Source organism: Camellia sinensis, chromosome 13, assembly GCF_055761805.1.
Source record: "Camellia sinensis isolate YWXY chromosome 13, ASM5576180v1, whole genome shotgun sequence".
NCBI classification, from domain to species: domain Eukaryota; kingdom Viridiplantae; phylum Streptophyta; class Magnoliopsida; order Ericales; family Theaceae; genus Camellia; species Camellia sinensis.
The window spans coordinates 16646038-16660029 of record NC_138973.1 but is presented as its reverse complement, the minus strand read 5'-3'; the positions used below and the strand labels follow the sequence as shown (position 1 = coordinate 16660029).

At 35.1% G+C, this 13992-nt stretch overlaps 2 protein-coding genes and 1 pseudogene across 6 annotated transcripts in view; 1 reads left to right on the top strand and 2 right to left on the bottom strand.

Moving 5' to 3' along the window:
* The window catches only part of LOC145806010 (uncharacterized), a 31069-nt gene extending 17489 nt beyond the window's left edge, over positions 1–13580 (bottom strand). Inside the window, exons 1-4 of one of the 5 annotated variants that reach the window (XM_082901620.1) lie at positions 13404–13580; positions 12537–12774; positions 1976–2259; positions 1257–1425 (exon numbers count right to left, since the gene is read on the bottom strand). In XM_082901620.1, the coding sequence (XP_082757746.1) occupies positions 1257–1425; positions 1976–2251 (445 nt within the window). In that variant the 5' untranslated portion in view covers positions 2252–2259; positions 12537–12774; positions 13404–13580. Of the gene's footprint in view, positions 1–1256; positions 1426–1975; positions 2288–12536; positions 12775–13403 lie in introns of those variants that run through there. The other 4 variants (XM_082901621.1, XM_082901622.1, XM_082901623.1 and 1 more) reach the window with 4 other exon arrangements.
* LOC114265135 (uncharacterized) lies at positions 2351–6019 on the bottom strand. Its single transcript, XM_082900304.1, has 5 exons — positions 3813–6019; positions 3423–3728; positions 3236–3323; positions 2510–3130; positions 2351–2392 (listed from the first exon to the last, which is right to left on the bottom strand). Exons 1-5 carry the CDS (start codon positions 6017–6019, stop codon positions 2351–2353), a joined length of 3264 nt encoding a protein of 1087 aa, XP_082756430.1.
* On the top strand, positions 9133–10506 carry LOC145805228 (ubiquitin carboxyl-terminal hydrolase 10 pseudogene; annotated as a pseudogene).
* Positions 13581–13992: the final 412 nt, after the last annotated feature.

Genomic DNA, 13992 nt, shown 5'->3' with positions numbered 1-13992 from the left:
ATCTCACCCAAAAAAAAAAAAAAAAAAAAAAAAAAAAAAAAAAGATATGACGGCGTTTCTACAAACGCCTCCTAAACCCTCAATAGTAACGGTCATATTTTTTACACAGATACAACGGCGTTTTAAAAACGTCGCTAAATATCGTTGGTGACGTCAGCGTGTGTATAGTGAGACATTTTGCGGCGTTTTTTAAAACGCCTCCTATACTAATATCACGACGTTTTTAAAACGTCGCAAAGCTACAGCGACGGCTGCAGCTTCGACGTTTGGTACTAAACGCCACAAAATGAATTAACGGCGTTTTTGACAGATATAGCGGCGTTTTTAAAACGCCGCTAAAAGCCCTATTTCCAGCAGTGCTTGCAACTATCATACACACCAGAGTGAGCAGATCTCCTATATGCACCTGCAGTAGCTGAAGATATAGCAGAGGCATCAGATGTAGTAGGTGCAGCTGATATAGATGTTGGTGTATCTGCTGCTTGGGTTTGCTGAAACTGGGCAGTGGTTGGTTCTAGTATACCTAATGCTATTATTGGGGTTCTATGCACCTTTAGCTGAGCTATACTGTAGGGCATGATGCAACTGTGCTATGGTCTAAAATCTGGGACTATTATAGTGAGCTATTTGTTACTGCTGTACATTTTGCTACAGCTAGAATGTTGTTTATTTTTGCCTTGTACAGTTGGTTATTTGTTGGAGTTTTCGGTTGCTCCTCCTAAATTGTTTGTTTTTATTTTTGTTTGCTGTCTATATTTCCTTATTTTATGGCCCCTCTTTGTCTGTATGGGGTTTGATTTGGTCATGTTCTAGGGTTTAGGCTTTTTATTTTTTTTAGCAGCGTTTTAGTCTTTGTCCTGTTGTTATTAGGGCCTGAGGTATACCCCTTGTATATGTTATATATTTCATTGTCTTAATTTACACCTGATCACCTAAAAAAGACAGTTTTTCTTGAAATTAGCTCAATGGTTGTACTTCTAAATTTCCTATGTAGGCAAATGATTACCAAGTTCCCAAATAATTTCTCCTTCTTCAATGTTTTTGTTCAAAGAACTAGGAATGCTTGAAAACTAAGAGCATCTCCAATAGAGATGTTAACTTTGTGTGTTATATGACAAAAAATTACAAGTGAGACCAAAACTAAAATAAAAAATAAAAAATCAATCCCTATGAAACAAATTGCTTGAAATTTTTTGCACCATAGAATTATATTAAAACAAAGAATTTGTTTAGCTTAGTAAAATTCAGTATCTTACCGACACTAGATTGGGGGGCTGCCTCCCTCGGTGCCTCCATATCGACATCAAGTGGCTGTGAGTGTTGAGTATCCACATTGTCATGTAAATCCCCATTTGGAACAACAATTGCCTCGTGCGAAGGTTGAAGAGATGACTGCGCCAATCGTTTTGGTGGCATTGGTAAGCCCTAAAAAACATAATACAAAAGCGTAAACAATAAATACATAAAAATGGATAAGTAAAGATATGTATATGGAAACCCATCAAGGCCACTGTTGATATTTGTAATCTGATCCAGTCCACTCCTTTTCTTCCCAAGACTGGTCCTGACAAGTGGTTGCTTTGAATATTTTTAAAATGGTCAGGTAAAGGGTGTTGTCACTCAAAAACCTGTAGGCAAGTTGAGTGGTTGAGTGGTTGTGAGCTACCAGTAGTTCTAATATCTTTAATTGGTTTTCCTAATTGTGTGCTTTGCAAGTTGTCAATCTGGTGTTTCCAACATGGTCAAATTATGTCTTAATTCGTTATACATTTGTGTTCCAGCTAACTTACTCCTACAGTTTGTTTTGGTATGCATATTGTTGTATGTAGGATGTATATTTTCTAGTTTTATTTTATGACTTATTCATCCAATAAAGTATACGGAAATATAAAGATAGTATTAACAAAGCATCGTTAACAAATATATAGCTATCGGTGACATAATAAAAAAAAATGAATGGCCATACATATAGTACCTCATCGTCAACACTTTCAAAGGACTCAGCATCAGTGTCATCCTCATGATCTGACGGTATGTAGTCATCATCATCTACCCTAATTTTCTTTCCCTTTTGATGAACACGATTGGGCTGAGTAGAACCCATCAAAGAAGTTGCTATACGCTTCAATTGTAGAGCATCCATTTTCTTATTATTCTTCTTGATTGTCTTATATCTTTCCATTTCGTACTCTGTTCGCTTCTGTTTCGCTAGAAAACCTGGTTTGATCCATTGTTTCTCCCCTTTGGCCATTTGGTTAACTAAAAAGCATAAATTGATATCAAACATGAAATATAAAGCATAATTTTACTTGAAGAGACGCAACAAAATATAGCATAACCATGTAATGCATTAAAAACATATGTCCATACAGAAACCTAAAAAAAACAAAAACTACATATCATAATCCATATCAGGTTCCATATCAAGATCCATATCATCATCAAGTACGCCAAGTTCTTCATCTTCTTCATCATCTCTACCATCTCTCTTTGTTTTATTTGAAATAACCTCAGCTTCAATATCATCCCTATGAAATCGAATAATATCTTCAATGTTGATCGGGACAACTGAGTTAATGTTTTCTTGTTGGAATGCATCATTAAATTCTGGTTGATCTGGTGGTTCTCCATCACCAACCTCTGGCACATCAAACACACCTCTATGTTGGACCCGTTGCACGACTTGCCAAGGTTGCCCCCATTTGGTGTCATTCAGGTAGAACACTAGCTTAGCTTGACTAGGCAAGATAAAAGGGTCAGATTGATACCATCGGCTTGTGACATCGATGCTTGTGCAATATGTGTCAGCTCGTACTGTTCTACTTCTACCAGTGTTACCGGTGTTGTACCATTCACATTGAAACAAAACAACTTTATTTTGACACATGTACTCAAATTCCCAAATATTGCACAAGTGACCGTAGAATTCGTGCATCTCTCCCTTGTAGTCCCCTTCGGTAAGCACACCACTGTTTTGACTCTTACGACGATTGTCTAATTCCTTCGTGTGGAATCTGACACCATTGATTATACAACCCGAGTACTCTTTCACTAGCAAATTAGGACCATTCGCTAAGGACCACAATTCTTCGGTTGCTTCTGGTGCCTCATCAACTCTCAATCTATTTATCTACATCCACATGCAATGTGCAACACTTGAATTATGTTAGTAATGTTTGTATTTTATACAAGCCTAATAGTGTTTGGCCAATTGTGAATATTAAAAATGACTTACATATTCTTTGAACCACTTTGGAAATTCCTTCTGTTGTATCTGAGTTATATCTTGTCCACTGGGAATTTGTAACAAATTCTTGTGTTCCCTACTCAAATAGATTTGGTTAATGTGTGAAATACTACTATTATTAATGACTAATAACATGATAATTGTTAAAATATATATAATTATAAGAAACACGTACTGAAGATACTTCTCTATCTCAGGGCTATTGTATAATAAGAACCAATGAGCAATATCACGAAGTTCCTGTGACATCTCAACATGCTTTCTGATTTGGCCAATAGGACGAGCAGTTTCGGTGAATATTATCAAACCTTCACGACGGACTCCATAATCTTCATTTCGTGCATCTCGATTATGCACGGTTTCAATCCCTTCAAGGTACATTGAGCAAAAAGTAATGCACTCCTTGACAATGTAAGCCTCTGCAATAGAACCTTCTGGTCGAGCTCGATTGGTGACAAACTTTTTCAAAGATCCGAGAAACCTTGAAGAGATAACCAATTAGGAGTATGGTTAGGCACACAACATAATCTATACCTTTCATTTGAAAGTACAATTTTAGAATTACCTTTCAATCGGGTACATCCACCGATATTGCACAGGTCCTCCGAGAATAGTCTCACGTGGCAAGTGAATGGCCAAATGAACCATCACATCGAAGAAGGCTGGAGGAAAGATCTTTTCAAACTTACATAGTATGAGTACTATACGTTCCTCTAATTTCTCCATTTCACTTCGTTTCAGTGTCCTTGAGCATAGATCTTGGAAGAAGCTACCTAACTCAAAAAGTGCTGTACTGATCTCTTTATCTACGTAACCACGCATCCCAATAGGAAGAATCCGTTGTATAAGTACATGGCAGTCGTGGCTTTTCAATCCTGTTAATCTACCATTTTTTGCATTTACTGATCTCGAAATGTTTGCCGCGTACCCATCTGGATACTTGACTGATTTCAAGAATTCAAAGAAACCCTCTCTCTCTTTAGGGGTCAATGAGAAGCTGGCTCGCGGCTTCACATATGATCCATCGGGATTTGTTGTCAGCCACAATTCTTTCCTTATATTCATGTCTTCTAAATCCATTCGTGCCTTATCTGTATCCTTGTTCTTTCCATCAATTCCCAACATCGTTCCAAAAACATTTTCACTAAAGTTCTTCTCCACATGCATGACATCAATGTTGTGTCGAAGCCTCCTTTTCTTCCAATACGGTAGCTCATACAAGATGCTTACCTTTGTCCAATTTGGGTTCTGACGAGGTCTTTTCCTGTTGCTTGGATGTTTTCCATATGTGACGCCCGTCACGCTGCCCAATTGTTCTTCAATCTTTTCTATCGGTATCACCAAAGATCTCTTCCGTTTTTCATGCTTGCCATTATATGCTCTACTCTTTCGCCTTTCTAGGTGGTCATCAGGCAAGTAGCATCGATGGTTACTGTACGCAGTCTTACTTCTTAAAGATTCAAAATATGGCTCATCATTGCAAGTGTAACAAGAGTAATGACCCTTTGTTCTCCATCCAGAAATGTCACCAAATGCGGGCCAATCATGTATCGTCCACAGCAAAGCTGCACGCATGCAGAAAGTCTCACCAGTCGAGGCATCATAGGTTAATGTACCATTTTTCCATAATTCATTCAATTCTTCCACTAAAGGTCTCATGTAGACATCAATATCAATTCCTGGTTGTGATTCACCAGGAATAAGTAATGACAACATGAAAAATGGGTCCTTCATAGCCAACCACGGTGGCAAGTTGTACGGAATGAGTACGACAGGCCACAAACTATATGAGTTATTCATATTTCCGAAAGGGTTGAAACCATCAGTAGCCAACCCTAGCCTCACATTCCGAGGCTCCAAGGCAAATTCAGGATGTTGTGTATCGAATTCCTTCCACTCATCACTATCTGCAGGATGCCTCAATACACCGTCATCTAGACGTTTTTCCTTGAACCATTTCATATCCTCGGCTCTCTTCCTCGACATGTACAACCTTTTCAATCTCGGTGTTAACGGGAAGTATCGAAGAACCTTACGAGAGATCTTCTTACCTCTACCATGATTTGTCTTGTATCTAGAAGCCTTACAATTTGGACATTTATCCAATGTTGCATTCCCCTTCCAAAAGAGCACACAATCGTTTACACAAGCATCAATGAGCTCGTATGACAAACCCAATTCACGTAGTATTTTTTTAGCTTCATAAGTTGACTTTGGAACCAAATTATCCTTCGGTAAAAGTTTTGTTAAAAACTCTAGCATCATGTCAACTGACTTATTACTCCAATGGTTTGTTACCTTCATATTAAGTATCTCGATGACAAATTTTAACAAAGTATAATTTGTGCAACCTGGGTACACCTCACGTTTGGCATCATTCAATAATTTATCAAAAGTGCGAACCTCCTCCTCTTGAGTTGTATTAGTTGATTCCCCTCTTATTCGATCTTCCACTAAGGCATCAATACCTCCCAAAACCTCATTGCCCTCAACGGGTATATCATGATGATAAGCCTCGTTTGATTCACGGGGTTCCCCATGCACGTGCCAGATAGTGTAAGTTGCAATAATCCCATGTTGCAGCAAATGAATTTGGACAATTTGAAATTTTTGACGAACAACATTCACACACTTTCGACAAGGGCACAAAATTTTACCATCTCGATCGATAACCGCCATTGCAAAACGGAGAAATGATATTACCCCATCATTATATGCCCGACTTATCCTTCCATCAACTGTGCTACCTAATGCAATCCAACTCTTGTCCATGTCTGACTATGCCGAGTTAATTAAAGTTAGGTGAATAGGACAAATTTTATATAGAAAAATATATATATATATTTCAATTAAAAAAAATTTCAAGTCCAATGATTATACTGAGTTATATAAATTACAACCACACATAAATCAAGTGAGAAAATAGCCAAAGCAATTTAGCGTAAACAGAAGAAGTATTCACAACCAAAACATAAACCACAGCAAAATAACCATCAATAAGAAGACAAATATCATAAGTCCGAGAAAATTTAACCAATAAAACAGTGAGCTGAGAGTAAAAAGCAGATAACATGGCACAGAAAGAAAACCCACAATATGCCACATTGAGTTTCTAAAGCAGTCAATTTAAGTACTCAAATATCCAAATGCAAAATGATATGATTGAACTACACGTATTTGGAAAAATATATATATGCCCCGAATACCAGAATTGACAAATCTATCAACTAAATTGGGATATTGAAAAAATAAGACATTGGGAAACAATAACTATTCTGGCTCACATTTCACTCGGTAAACAAAATGTGATTAAATTTTGCAAAGGAACTTAATAATGTACTTGAGGAGCTATGCATATAAGAAATGAACAATGCCAATATAATTGATAGCCACATGCGACAATTCCAATGAATGCCCCGAGACTATAATTTAGTACTTAGCCTGTAATTGCAGTTAGTACTCTGTTTGATTTTCTCTTTACTCAACTATATACGAAGTCCAGAGAAGTTAAATCAACATATGCTAATTTAAGGGTGTAATATTCCAATTTTCATTAAATTGATAGTTGTGAGAGAAAAAATAATTAATTAATATGTAATATATAATATTTTATCTTATTGATTATTTTAATATTTTTTATTTTTATTGACTATTTTAGCCAAAATCTATCATCCCAAACATATAGACTCAAACTCCCCTAAAAACTTAGAAATGCACATGAGAGAGAGGACTGGGGCCACTGTTTTGTTTGGGAAGTGTTGGATTGGAGATGATAACAGTGAATGGTTTGTAAGAAAAAGTTGAAAACCCTTGAAAGAGAGAATAATTCCTTCATGGAGCCAAGGGGCTGTGAACTGTTACTCACTGTTTTAGATAATTCAAAGTATACAGATTTTGGATGCAAAGCTAAGGGTCATAAGCGGCGCAAATAAATTATTTTAGCCAAATAAATAAAGAAAAAAGATTCACACTCTACCCTATATCAGTACACGATATAATATAGTATAAAAATTATATAAATTTATAAATTTTATAAATATATTGACTTTTTTTTAATAAAAAAAAATCAACAAAAGAAAAGTTTCTTGATGAAAATTGCAGATATACAAAGAGAGTGTACAATATACAGATACATCAATAAGAAAATCCATAGATAAATGCATCAAACTGAAACACAAATGAAAGACAAATTAGAATATGATATCAGAACACCAAAAGCAAGATATTAATCTTAGAACATTAAAAAGATATTCACTTCAAGTAGACAAAGCTCAAAGATATCATATTAGTTTTAAAAATACTATAAAAAATAATGAGGAAATGACTAAGATTCCCAGTTGGAAGCAAATTAATTAATAAATGGAGATCATTTCAATTTAAACACTCCTTGTTTTGTTGAAAATGATTCAATGATAATTTTAGATAAATAAATGGAGATCATGTAAATTCAATAAAAAATGATTCAATGATAGTTGCAACAAACTCTCTAATGATATATAACAAGAGCTAACATTCTGCTTCCAATGAAGAATTCTGCTACGATTAAAGCTAGAATCCCAAGTCTACAACCAACTCTGTAATGATATATAAAAGAGCTCTAATTCTGTTAACATTCCATCAAGCCTATATATTATAGAACTAAGAATTCTAGTGAAATTAAAACTAGTTTTGAAGTTTCAAATGAACATGAATATAAGTATTTTGGTGGGGATTAACCTTTCACAGACAAGATTGCAGAGGTTAGCTGGGATATCAGGTTGTTCATAAACTAATTTTGTTGGCTTGTTCCTGTTTGGAGTTTGAAGTGAACAAGGAGGCACATAGACACCAACCTTGTCACAATTTGACAAAGCTCAACCATGTCTTCAATTCCTATCTCCTATCTCTTATCCTCACGTACAAAATAATGGGTTTGTTTTGTTCTAATAACTAAATTAATTGAAATGGGAAGGAAACTGGTATGCTTGATTGAAATGTTTGATCCATTTCAATCAAACACTTCACCAACCAGACTCCAAACAGGAACACACCAACAAAAACTAAGAACAACAACCAACACACAGCATCAGTAACATACAGGGACAACAGACACACACAGATCAGAAACAGATCAGCCAAGAATCTGCAACAGAGCAAACAAAAAATCACGACCAGAGCAGACAAAAACCAGCAACATAGCAGACAAAAACCAGCAACATAGCAGACAAAAACCAGCGACAGAGCACCCAAAAACTAACAACAGATCAGTAACACACAGGAACAGATCAGCAACTTATTTGATGCATATTCCAATATACAAAGATTCATGATTAGGAAGATCTAACTCCCAAACAAGCATTGACACTAGATAATGTTTATGATGATGTTTACGGAGCTGATATGGGATCACCTTCAAGCCAAGGCCCCAAGCTAGACCTTTTGTCCAAAAAACATTTAGAAAAAAAATTGGGATTGTGTTCTTTCTGGATAGGTGATTCTACTCTTCAATGTTCTTAAAGATTGAAGAGTTGCTGCCTTGAGTCAATGCTTAAGGCTCCAACCAGGTCAAAACTATGGGTACTCTGCTCTGACATATGGAGAAAGGCATATGTATGAATTAGAATATGACAGACTTCCACATTTCATTTTATCAGACCAACTCAGTGGAGATCCTAGCCACTAGGAGGAATTCCACCAGAAGTACAACATAAGATTATCTAGGGGGTAATACTTAAGGTGAATTGGTATACCCTTGGAGGAATTCCACCAAAAGCATCTGAAGTTTACAAAATACCCAGGGCCAATAAAAATCAACATTGGTTTGCCCAATTTGCAACAAAATTTCAATAACATTTGACCCCTTCATGTACTTAACTTTGCCGCTACCTTCTACTACCACTCGGACAATGACAGTAACCGTATTTTATGGTGATGGGAGTGGTCTTCCAACGCAATACACTGTTACTCTCCTAAAACATGGCTGCTGTAAAGATCTCAGTCAGGCTCTGAGTACTACATGCTGCTTAAGGAGCGATGAAAGCCTGTTGCTTGCAGAGGTAATTTATATCTTCTTGACTTCTATTATATATTTACTAATCTGTTGCTAATTCTTTATGTATTAGTCTTCTGAAGCCCTGGATTTTTAATATGCAGGTTTACGAACATCGAACATATCGATATTTAGAGAACCCTTCGGAACCATTACCTTCTATAAAAGATGATGAACATATTGTAGCCTACGGGCTTCCAAAGCGGGCAGAATTAACAAGACTAGAGATATGTCATCGATACTTGGAAAAGTGAGTTCTCATTCTTGAATCCTTAGTTGTTACGTTTCCACTTGGCTAAGATTCAAAAATCTTGAATCCTATCATGCCTTGTGTGTTTGGTCTTTATTGGGTAGAGTTGACATGTCTGAATGAGTCTATGGTTTTTATTTCCTTGTTAGGGATGCCAAATTGCCTAGTTGCATAGATGCTCTGATTGATCTTTTTAGTTTTTTGGTCTGAAGGCAATGAACTACATTATAGGAATAACCCTTGAACAAAAAGCCAAAAAGGAAGGAAAAGTAATAAAAAAAGTGAATGAAGGTGGGATGTAACCCAGGTCTGAAGTCTGGTTGCTGTGTACTAGGATAGATGACACCTTTGTTTTAAGTAAACATTTATTAGGTTTAAGACTTTTTCCTTGTAACTAAAGCATCATTGCTTTCCAGATGTTTGTCAGATAATTTCAAGGGCAGTGAGAGGAAACTTTTGTTGACACCACTGGTTACTTATCTGGAGGACACACAAACTGGAGCTGACATTGATCTTGCTATTAGTAGAGTGTTGTCCCCATTGAGAAAGAAAACTTTTTTTAGTTCAACTATTGTTCATAGTGGCAAGGAAAATGGCTCTGCTGTGGAAGCTATTGATGAATCAGCAAACATCTACGCTACCCATTCTGGACCTGGAAACCAGTCAATGGACAGCTTAGAACTGGAAGAAATGTCCTACAGGGAGTTGAGCTTTCAGCTCTGCATAACAGATAACAGAGGTTTGAACTGCAGGCCTATTTCAAAGGATTCACTCATAAAAACTGGTCAACTGGTTAAAGTTATGTTGGATTGGACTGATAAAGAACACAAATTATATGATTCCAGCTACTTAAAGGATGTTCCTGAGGTTCACAAGACCAAGCTTACTGTGAAGAAAACTCGACAAGAAGCTATCTCTTTATTTTCATGCTTGGATGCATTTTTAAATGAGGAACCTTTAGGGCCTGATGACATGTGGTAGAACACTTTTAATGCTTTTGACCAGCTGAATTGCATATTTTCAGAGCAATTCACCTCAAGTATTACTGCCTCATTTTTTGTTGTTTCAAAATTTCAATGTAGGTACTGCCCTCGTAAAATTTGTGGGTAGGGAGGATGCATCAACATTTTAAACTAGAAAAATTCAGCCTTCCCATTGGAAACATATTCTGTCTATACAAAAACCACATGCTACAGAAACAAATTACAATACGAAAATTTCCTACATTTATGCTAATTATAACCATGCTTATAAGTTATATCAATATAAACGTGACAAAGCTGCTTCTGAAATGGGTATTGAATCCCGTATAGATTATAAATTTCTTGAACATCATTACATTTCAAGTTCTAAACAGTGGAAATAAGTTGGAGAGGAAGCGATAGAGAGATTGAGGATGTTAATGATCAAAGGCTATGGTATATAAAGCTTCAAGATAAACACTGTCACATCTTTATGTAGACAGCTGGGGAAAAAAAACGGCAATTTTAATGTAAGAAGTAAACAAAATAAGCCTATCAAGTACATGGCAACAATGTTTTATTGATCATGAAGTATTTGGAGTATTTGGAAATGCCAACAATAACTTGAGGCTTCTGATCTCATTTACAACAATTGAAAAAATAAGACTGTCAACACAGCAACCGACTGCCTTCCCCTGGTTCTATCATACAACCACCTCAAACAAGACTCTTCGTAACCAATAAAATAAACCATAGTGCAAATTAAGTATGATTAATATTGCAATAAAATTAGTACAAAAGCTAACAACATTCGAACTTACTCATATCCAGGATAAGATAAAAGCAATATTAAGAGGGTGAAATAGTATAGAAAAGATATCTGAAAAGACACAAAATTAAATAGTAACTGAACAACCAAACATAGCAAGCTTGTGAAAATCAAACATGTGAATTTTAAAAACAAAAGTTCAACAAAAGTAATTTTCTCAGGGGAAAAAATTAACACAATCAACCATAAAAATACTAATTTTAAGTAATAGAATCATTGTTAAGCTTTAAGAGAATCAAAACGTGTTACAATTTAAAGATCACGTACATGCGGACAGGCCTCTAAGGACTATGATCAAGATAAAGACAAAATAACTAAACCAACTTGATATTTTGGCATCATCACCATAAAGAAAAGCTTTCGATTTTTTCAGTTGCAACTAGTATTTGGGACACTACTTGATTCAAATGGTTCTTACAAAGACCGAATATATCTAATTAAATTTCAAATTCAACAGTCCATCTTTCAAAATTAAGGAAAAATAATTATTGCACAAATTTCAGTCCCTAGACCTCCCATTCTAGAAAATAGATCTGTTTTAATCTTTTCTCTGTTCATCCTCACATACAGCTTTCCAATTAAGCTCCATTCCAGAAAACGTAATATGTAATGGGTATAGAACTATATCAGCAATTTGAAGGAAAAAAAAAATACACAATCTGAAAAAAAATAAAAAATAAAGAGAAGATGCCCACAGCCAACTAAAACAAAGGCAAGAAATAATTGCAGTAGCAAAGCATCAGGCATGTACAAGAATCCTCAAATAGCCATGTACAAAGATCCTCAAATAGCCATGTACAAGGATCCTCAAATAGCGAATCAGGAGGATGATCACAGAAGCAAAGGAATCAATCGATATCAGTAAGTAATCAATTTTATTTTTTTATGAATAACCTAAGTAGAAAAACCTATAAAATAAACAGATATTAAACAAACATTCAAATATAGAGAGGAGTTGAACCCTAATTTTATTAAAAATACAGAGAAACAATCCAAATTATATGAAATATTCAAATTTAGTCAAGGGCTTTTACTAAATTCAAACTCTTAATTATAATCAATAGGACATTCATTCTCAAGTTTATAGCAGAAAACTTGCTGGAAAGAATAAAATACAGCATTAATTCTGAAAATTAATTTCGAAAATTAGGGAAAACAGAGATAGAGAAATAGAGAAATTGAGTGAGAGAGAGAGGGGGAGAGAGAAAGAGGACCCATACCTGATGGAAGAGAACACACAGCAGTAAAGGAGATACGACGTCTGTGGCGACACTGAAGGAGGAAAACAGGGACGGCGCTGGAGAAGAATACACTGAAGGGGCGCTGGAGAAGAACACACAGCACTTGTGTTTTGAGAGGGAGAGGGAGAGGGAGAGGGGGAGAGACAGAGATTGATAGGAAAACTATTCGTCAGTTTGTTTTGAGAGGGAGAGACAGAGATAGAGGCCCATGCGAAGACTGATAAAAAAATAATAAAAAAAAAGGAGGGAAAAATAAAACTTATCAAAAAAAAAAAAAAGAGGGAAAAAAAAATCTAGGCAAAAAAAAAAGAAAAAATAATATTTTTTTTTTTATTACCGCTTAATATGTAAAAATTCTTCTTTCAAAATTGGTGGCAAAATAATTCTCACTAAAAGGCCTAAAAATATTAAAAATTATTAGTGACGAAAATATATTTCTCACCAAATGTTCTTAAAATATTCAAAATCAAGTTTTTCAAAAACAAAAAAAAAAATTAGATTACTGGTGACACAAATATATTCCTCATTAATAATATTTTAATTATTGAAAAAAAAAATTCTCACCAAAACTTTCAAAATTTTGGCACCATAAAAAAAAATTAGTGGGAAAAATTTAGGTGACGAAACTTATTTGTTTCTCACCTAAAAGTAAATATTTATTGACGAAAATAAATTTCGTCACCTATTATTTTTCTTTTTTTATTATACGTGACAAAATTTATAATTCCTCATGGATTATTCTTATTTAGTGACGAAATTTGTTTTCTTCACTAATTTTTGTCACCACACCAAAACAGAGAATAAGAGAAAAAGACACCAGAAAAAGAGCAAAGAGAAATCATATACCAAATCATCAAGCAAAGAAGATGTGGCGGTTACCGGCAAGGCTGCTATTGGCGGTGACGATCGACAAGACTAATAGAGGCGACGATGGCGATCGGCATGGTGGAGGAGCAAGAGGTAAGACAAATTAATACCCTATTTTGAGAGAGAGAGATGATAAACAGAAAAAAGGATAAAAAAAATTAATACCTTTTTTTTTTATTGTCGCTCAAAATATCAAAAATTTTCACCAAAATTGGTGACAATATTATTTCCTCATCAAAAGATATCAAAAATATTAAAACGTTTTGGTGACGAAAATATATTCATCACAAATAATTTTATAATTAGTGACAAATTTTTTTGTCACCAAAAGTCCCAAAATTTTGGCGCCACCCAAAAAAAATAACGGGAAAATTTTAAGTGACGAAACTTAAGTTTTCCTCACTTAAAATGAAGTATTTATTGACGAAAATATATTTTGTCACTTATCATTTTTATTTTTTTATTATATGTGACAAAATTTATAAATTCCTCACGAATTATTTTCATTTAGTGACGAATTTTATTTTCTTCACTAGTTTTCGTCACCATAGGTTACTTTTGTTGTAGT

Excerpts from the sequence above, each read along its gene's own strand:
- LOC114265135 (XM_082900304.1), bottom strand. The coding sequence starts at position 6,019 with ATGGACAAGAGTTGGATTGCATTAGGTAGCACAGTTGATGGAAGGATA. Across the intron at positions 3,729-3,812 it reads TGGATGTACCCGATTGAAAG|GTTTCTCGGATCTTTGAAAA; the intron begins GTAATTCTAAAA and ends TATCTCTTCAAG. Across the intron at positions 3,324-3,422 it reads GAGATAGAGAAGTATCTTCA|GGAACACAAGAATTTGTTAC; the intron begins GTACGTGTTTCT and ends CTATTTGAGTAG.